The 8,422-nt window shown below is 35.9% G+C and overlaps 1 protein-coding gene across 1 annotated transcript; it reads right to left on the reverse strand.

The window, feature by feature from the left end:
- Nucleotides 1-1,016: 1,016 nt before the first annotated feature.
- LOC114524078 lies at nucleotides 1,017-8,124 on the reverse strand. Its single transcript, XM_028545194.1, has 2 exons — nucleotides 8,049-8,124; nucleotides 1,017-2,444 (listed from the first exon to the last, which is right to left on the reverse strand). The coding sequence occupies exon 2, from the start codon at nucleotides 2,023-2,025 to the stop codon at nucleotides 1,282-1,284; it is 744 nt and encodes a 247-aa protein (XP_028400995.1). The 5' UTR covers nucleotides 2,026-2,444; nucleotides 8,049-8,124; the 3' UTR covers nucleotides 1,017-1,281.
- Nucleotides 8,125-8,422: the final 298 nt, after the last annotated feature.

The following is an 8,422-nucleotide window of genomic DNA, read 5'->3' on the forward strand; positions in this document are numbered from 1 at the left end:
AAAATTACTGAACATAACTGAGAATTCATGATGAAATATATAGAGTCCTATCTTAAAGCAATGAAAAAACTGAAGGTAAAGCACTAAAAATAAGTTCATATTCGAGTAGAGATACTTGATTTAAATATCCCACTCAATCAGTTTGAGTGTTAGTGAGATTTTGGAATACATGCAGGCGTTAGACTCGTCTTTATATAATTTTCCTTAAAAACATTTTAAGAACTTCTTGACCTTGATTTATTGTGCGATATAGCCACTTGCGCACTACACTTTGTTGTTGAAATGTGTCAGAATTTAAACGATAAATGCATTCACTGAAACCAGTGCAGGACTGCGTTTTCGGGGAACCCCCATGCAAAGGTCAGTGTGTACCAAGAATTAATCATGTATACATATGAATACAATGGAGCTACTGACTGCGGCTGAACGAACTTTTACTAACAAAGGCTAATTTTAATATCCAAGTTGATATTTTGCTAATATTGTAGGAAATGTGAAACTTGCATTTAAAAACTTGACAGTTATACAGCACAGGCGTATACAGCGCATCACGATGCGACCAACCGCTGTTCACTACTGGCTCACTGGCTGTAATGAAGAGCGGTTGGTCGTCCCGTGATGCGCGATACCAGCTTTTTGATTCGATACGATACTGAGTATTTTGTTTGAATGAAATTATGTCATCTTGAGCATTCCCAACATGTGTTAAATTTACCCGCGCAAAAATAAACGCCTGTCCTGGGAAGGTACGGAATAAATCAGAATTCTTACTCTGTAAACTTTAGTAAATCTTTTAAATAGTTAACCTAGCTTTCTTTTTAAATTTCGACAAACCTGAAAACCGATTCTGGAGATTATTTGCAGGGGGGGGGGGGCATGTGCTTTCCCTCTTTGCCACTGTATATCATGAATTTTAGGAACGTTAATATTCTTTGTTATTTGGAAGTAGCCATCTCATCTACTGAAAGCGAACAAAAACGGGCACGAGTATAGCTGTGAGCTATGCTTGAGCATGATTATTTTATTTATTTTTAGACTAATGCCTGTTTTCATACATGGTGTGAGTGCATCTACGCTGAGTTCTATCTGGCTCACAGAAAAACACCGGTAAATTCGATACAGCTAAAATGTTTGGCCTTGCAGTATTCAATTATGATGACATAATATATATTTATGACAAATTTATTACATAATTATACGTTTTAAAATATAAGGAGTACGGAATATAGTGAGTTTTTATCTTTTTTTAGAATGGCGCACGAAACATTTCAGGTTTCACAGCTACATCAATATAAGCTTAAAATCAAGTCCTTCATCAAAATATTTCTTCACGATTTCTATGCCATGCTTCCACAAATTCTTTGGAAGGAAGTCGGGGATATGCAGCCTTGCAACGTCAACTCCAAAACTGATTATTTCTTTAAAGCAGCGATTGTTGTGCTCTCTTCTTGGGTACAATGCCTTCAATCTTTCAAGCGCATCTTTTGTTTCCTGGTTGGTAGATGGATAAAAATTCGCAAACTTCCAGGCCAGTTTTCCCAATCGTTTGCCATTTTCATCTTTGATTGAATCGACGAGGGTAAAATACTCTCCGATATTTCCAGGATCAGCAACGTACGTTTGCAAGTACTTTTTCGCCTCATCGTGTTCCATATTTTGTAGGCCCTCGATGTCTTCAAATTGACGATCCCACGAAATAATTTCCCTCAACCGTCTTCGGGAATTTCTAGAAAGCGTATCCTTGTCCTTGTAGGTTCTGGCTAGTCGTCCAAACTTCATTAAGCTAGCTGTCATCTTGAGCATGTCCAACATGTCTTCCATCTTCTTCCGGTATTCGGGAGAAATCTTAACAAGTTCACTTTCTACATAGTCAAAGTTAATTAAATCTGGATGCGCAATACAATTTCTCTCCTTTCTTATATTTTTAACTACTTGCCAATGTCTGGCTGTCCAGTGCGCTACTTTGTCTTGTATTTCCTTCCAAAGATTATTCCTCCAACTTGTTTTCTTCAGATATTCATTCATTTGATCAAACCTGCCATTTTTGTAAATTTTTTCATTAGGATCGACCACAAATCTTGCCAGATGTGCTTCCCATGACCACGTAACTTGAGCCAGTGCGAGCGTTTGCTCCAGCTCGTCTTTTTCTGCTCTCAGACAAGACACTTCATCCGTTAAATCTTTCACTTCGCGTCGAAGATTCTTTATTTCTTCTTCTTGATCTTCCAAACATATTTTACTTTTCCACGCAAATCTTCAATTCGTTTTCGAAGTGCATCATGTCCAAGTTGTTTAAGTGTGTCTTCTGCTTCACTGAGTGATCGTAGTAGAGCTACCTTAGAGCTATTATACGGCTCTTTATCACGATGACTTTCCACTCTTTTCCTAGGTGGTTCCAAAGTTAATTTAGGCCATGACGATGAACATTCTCCGGCCATTTCGAACTAAAAAACAAAAATTCATTTACCTCAGGTACAATGTTGTATTTATAATAATTTTTTGTCCTCTATTTAAGGTCTTTTTACATGTGGTATTAAAATAAGTCTTTATGAAACCAAATAAGAACATGCTATAGTCGTAATGACTGCTACGTTTATGCCATACTGATTTCAATACCTCAAACTGGTCATCTCATGCTTTGTTGAATCTCGGCAAACGGAATCTTGTTAACAACCCCTTATAAAAAGATAACCAAGTCTTATTACCGGCACTGTAGCTACGCAAAACTTAACAGAAAATATATACAAAATTAAGATACTCTTGAAAATCTTGATTTCTTTTTTTTGAAAATTATACTTTTAGAATCCTTTCTGACAAAGCGAAGAATATAAACTGGTGAAGTTTTCCACTTCCCAACTTGGCTTTGTGAACGAGTTTCTCTTGGTGAGCGCTAAACTCTTGGCGTTAAAGTCAGTCGGTCAGGCGGAAGTGCCTAACTGTTAGCAACTGCTTTAGCCTGAACACATGCAGACCTTCCTTTCGCGCGCCTTAAAATTTGCGGGGAGGAACGAAGGCGAAATAAAGGTCTGAGGAAACGTGCTCTCCTGATTTATTCCTTGCGGAATTAGAAAGTTCAAGGCTATTCACACTTTGCTACAGGTAAGTAATATTCCCCTCACGTGCATTGAACATGTTTCACTTGCACATTTAGCGTACCTATATAAAGCAATCCGAACTTTATACACCTGGCTGTCGTCGAAGCAATTTCGAAAATTTTCATTGTCATTGTTTATTTCAGTTGGATGCCTCTAATTTGCCCAGAAAACAGAGCTCATCAGTCTTTATAAGGCTGTATTTTATTTGAATAAATTATTTGTAAAAGTAAGTTTCGTTGGAAATGAAAATTACTCTTCTTAAAGAGAGCCAGGATATATTCCAAAATAGGAAAAATTCCATCCCAACACAAAGTTGCTTTCAAAGAGGCAAGATTTGAATTGATCTTCAGTTAGTTACTTTTAGACTATTATTGTATATTTTTAATCAACCTCCAGTCATTAAAACCTTGGGGGTGAGAATGGCAACTGTTTAATTATAATCTGAGTTAATTAAAGTACAAAAAACTACACTAAAATATTTTCATTTTCTATGCCATTTTACTTATAGGCAAAAATATGTTATACAGGGTGTATAAAAAAAATTCGAATTAAACTTTGACAGACTGCTATATATAAAAAACTACACTAAATGATATAATTTTTGTATGGCAAGAAAGACTAGCCTATTAAGTTTTCGATTATATCTTTCGTGTATCAATATGACCAAAAATAACCAAGTTATCGTCTGCTAAAAATGGTTACTTGAAATCAAAATCCAATCGGTTTCTGCTTATGACCAGGGACCGCGGAGCAGGGTGGCTCGCTGGGCTTTAGCCCCACCAAATCCGTAATTAGTCTTTAATTTCGAATATTTGCAGTGTATCTTATCTTGAATATTATCGTAATTTTTACCTCTTCAATGTATATTTTAATAAACAGTTCAAAGAAATGAGTATTCTAATTTCCAACGATATCTGTCGTAATAAATTCGCCATGTTTACAAATGGATTGAAATTAGTTATGTTCAGTACATATGTTTAGCCAAAATAAAAAAACAGAGACAAAAGGGACAAACATTTGACCATTAAAACAGCGTGGTTATCCATATCAAAATATTTGACATCATAACCAAATTTTCCGGTATATTCGACATGGTCGATGCTTGCAACTTGCAACTTTATTTATCATTCACTTTATAGTATTCTCAATTTTGATTGGTTAATTTACCTGCAGTTAACTGCGTGCAAATAATACTCAGCTGCAAATAATTCTCTGAGCATGCGCATTAATGTCAATTTTATAAACAATGGCGACTCGCTTTGCCGAACTGTCCGATAAAACGAACTCAAAATTGAAAATTGAGTGGTGAATGAATTGAAAATTGAGTGGTGAATGATAAAACAATTATTGAACTCGGTTCTCGCAAAATATCGTGATTTGTCGGTGGCTCGCAGATCAATTATTTGCCTCTGCCTTCGGCATCGGCAAATAATTGATCTGCTCGCCACCGACAAATCACGATATTTTGCTCGTCCTCGTCCAATAATTGATAAATAGTTGTTTGTATATGAGCACCAAACATGCTTGAAACTTTACATAGGACCAGCATTTGACCATTAAAACAGCGTGATTATCCATGTTCGAGTATACCGTTTTCCGGCCATATTTGACCATGGTCGAGTATACCATTTTCCTATATATTCAGCCATGTCGAATGTACCGTTTCTTGGTCTCTCATAATTTAATCCTTCCGCTTAAGACATGCGAGAAGCCAACAACTACTGCGCCATAGTCAAACTTGAAAGAGGAGCCTCTTTGGTTGTTTGTATTGTTTAATGTTTGTATATGAGCACGAAACATGCTTGCAACTTTACATAGGACAAGCATTTGACCATTAAAACAGCGTGGTTATCCATGTCAAAATATTTGACATTCATTGCCAAAGCATGGTTACATTGTTTAATATTCGTATATGCATGGGCACGAAAAATACTTGCAAATTTACATAGGACAAGTGTTTGACCATTTAACTAGCATGGTTATCTACGTCAAAATATTCGATTTCATAGCCAAAGCATGGTTATATATTTTAATATCTGTATATGGGCACGAAAAATACTTGCCACTTTACATATAGCTAGGACAAGCATTTGACCATTAAAACAGCGTGGTTATCCACGTCAAAATATTTGATTTCATAACCAAAGCATGGTTATATTGTTTAATGTTTGTATATGAGCACGAAACATGCACTTGCAACTTTACATAGGACAAGCATTGGACCATTAAAACAGCGTGGTTATCCATATTAAAATATTTGACATCATAACCAAAGCATGGTTATATTGTTTAATGTTTTTGTATATGCATGTGATGAGCGCCAAACATGCTGGAAACTTTACAAAGTATCTACTGTTTCCCAATAATCCTTAAATTGAGATGCATTTGCGGCAATTTCAGAGGCCTATGTATATTTCAAAATTTTCCCAGACTCTCCTAGCAGGCGCGCGGTTCCGAGCCCCAGCAATACCCTGTTATGGGAATTCGAAGTTGCACCTAAAGACACAAGATAATGCAAAACTTAATTCAATGAACAAGGCGTTTGTTTTGCACAAGGAGTTTGCGATAAATTTGCATTTCTGTTTTCAGTGATAATTAGCATTTCAAAGCCTTGTTTCACAAATTTTCATTTTTTAACAGAATGACGCGTGCATGGATGTCATTTGAAAGACAAAGAAATAAACTTAACAATGGTGTAAAAGTCAACCAACCTTGTCACATATATTCTGCGTAAAACAAGCGAAATTTGGAATATAATGTTTTTATACACACTGTAGTGGTGTTAATTCTAATCTCACTAAACTACTTGTCAAGTTCGGTGGAAAAAGTTGCGTGTTTCTACATAGTTATAGAAACACGCTTCTCGACCAATCAGCACGCGCGTACTATAAATGGCACATATGGCTTCCCCTTTTTAAGAGCATTCATTTGACAATTAATATAATTGTGCCGAATTCAGTGAACGACAAGTTCTTCAATCATACAAAACAAAATAAATTAAGATTGAACGTTAGTTTAGAATACAATTCTGTTGCTACGTACAATTTTTTCCAGACTATATAGTTAGCTATACACACTCTTGGTTTAAAATCCGAGCGAATGCACTTTTTTGAACAAGTAAGTAATTATAGTATATATCGACTTGTTACAACATCTATATTGCTGTAATTTCCAATCGTTATTTTCATATTCTAATTATAATTATAATTATAATATAACATTTATAGTACGTGCGTGCTGATTGGTCGAGAAGCGTGTTTCTATTTAACAATTAGACAACGAGTCCGAGTTGTCTATGAGCGAATAGTCAACGACATTTTTTTCTGTGTTTCTATACAGTTATACAGGTGTCTCAAAAAAACCGAAAGCTATTGAAATCACTCTTTGTTAAAATTTGTATGCCGTGTTCACGAATTTCAGCCGGTAGGGATTTAATTGTGTTGCTAGAGAAAGGGGACATGTCGAAGGTCATGGTCATTGAGATTCACATTTAAATATTGTTATCCATATTTGTAAATTGTGAATATATTGTTAATAGATATCATTTTTGCGTGCAGGCAAATTTTACTGCATCATATGCATGCATAAACATGGGTATGGCAAACATTTATACACCTGTGGGTCCCAACAGAGTGCTTAGGCATTCAAACTCTAACAATTGCATTGTTATGGGTGATTTCAATAGTTTTCGTTCTTTTTGAGACACCCTGTAGAAACACTTGTGGGAGTTTGGGAGAACGAAATAATTATAATCAGTTGGATTATTTCTCGTTCTCCCAAACTCCCACGCGTGTTTCTATTTATTCTTGCATGACTATTCGCTAATAGACAACGGCATATCTTTTAGGCATATTTTTTCCCGTTGCGTAGCTATATCTCGTATTTATTTAACAACGCCATAATTATTTCGTTTCGAAGACTATTTCGTTTTGTTCCATGCTGTATTCACTTCAGACTACTGTTGCCGTTGGTACAATCACGCGTTATCCATTGAGATTATAGTTTGGACAACTTAAAACTTAAAAGGAGGAAAGCATGAAAACGCTAATTTTAGGTGACTATATTACCCGAAGACCTAAAGTGAACATATATTAGTGCAAAAATTTCAAGCTGGATTATCGACATCATAAATATATCAATGTCGAATCCCTTGAAAACTTGAAAAACAGTGACAAACTGCCATCAAACCAGCTAGGATGGGCTAGAGGATAATTTTTCCATTCATTTATAACAAATATAGTGTTCATAGCCAGAAATCGTGAATAATGAATAATATGCAGCTTGCCATGAATTTGCATAATGCAAATTTCTTCGAATTTTCTTTGCCGAATAGATAGTAGTATCATTCATTGTACACACAAAATATCATATGCATGGGCAAAAAAATCATTTGTAATTTTAACACTTCGCTTGATGGAGATAAATAACATAAGTTTCATGACGTTCATGGAAAATCGAGCGGAAATATAAGGCTTGTTTTTCACTACGTTTTTCACTACGCAGGTGAGTACCTGCAACCATCTGGTGTTAAGAAATTTGTTAAAATAGAACTGAACTCAAAAGCACTAAATTCGCTTCGCGCGAAAAATATAGGCAGTGGAAAACCGGCTATTGAACTGGGAGCAGTTGTTGAGAAAAACTCATTAAATATCGGCAAAATATGGATAGTAAGTGATATACAGAATACGCACGTATATACGAAGCAGATTCCTCGCTTTATAGCCACTACGTTACGGAAAGGCAAGAAAGAGTCAAAATTGCACGATGGAGATTAGAGAATCGAGCAATATTCTCTAACAACTATGAACCTTCATCATGATATTTATACTATCGAGCGAAATGCAAAAAGATATATCTATAATTTATCTTTATATCCTGATATTCTACAGCACAGGAATATCATGTTAGTCCTTTGCAGTCTCTTTACTTAATTTAAGTTTATATACAACTTACCTGGGCGTGGATGGATTCGAGTTGAAGACGTAAAACTCAAGGCAGTGGTGAGCGATACAATATCTGAAACGCAAAGCCAGAAAGTCGTAGGGAAAACTGTTTATATAGTTGCTATGGACGACGCCGAGCATGTCCTAATTGTGGGCACTAGACCCCCTACAGGTGCCTGATCGATTCTTACCCCCGAGAGAATAAGTAGAATAAATATTTCATTTAATTAATGTCGACCCCTAACAAATTGAGAAGTAATTTAATCCGCTTGCGTATTGGAGGCGAGGCCGAGAAAATTGTGCATGTACATGAAAGAAACTATGACATTTCTATTGAGCACGATAGACACTCTTTGTTTTGTGGTTAGCTGAGGTTGAGCAATA

The sequence above is a fragment of the Dendronephthya gigantea genome, unplaced genomic scaffold (genome assembly GCF_004324835.1).
Source record: "Dendronephthya gigantea isolate DGI-Jeju-01 unplaced genomic scaffold, DenGig_1.0 000029F, whole genome shotgun sequence".
Taxonomy (NCBI): domain Eukaryota; kingdom Metazoa; phylum Cnidaria; class Anthozoa; order Malacalcyonacea; family Nephtheidae; genus Dendronephthya; species Dendronephthya gigantea.

Bases quoted from the DNA above. Each gene is read 5' to 3' on its own strand.
- LOC114524078 (XM_028545194.1), bottom strand. From the start codon at position 2,025: ATGAATGAATATCTGAAGAAAACAAGTTGGAGGAATAATCTTTGGAAG.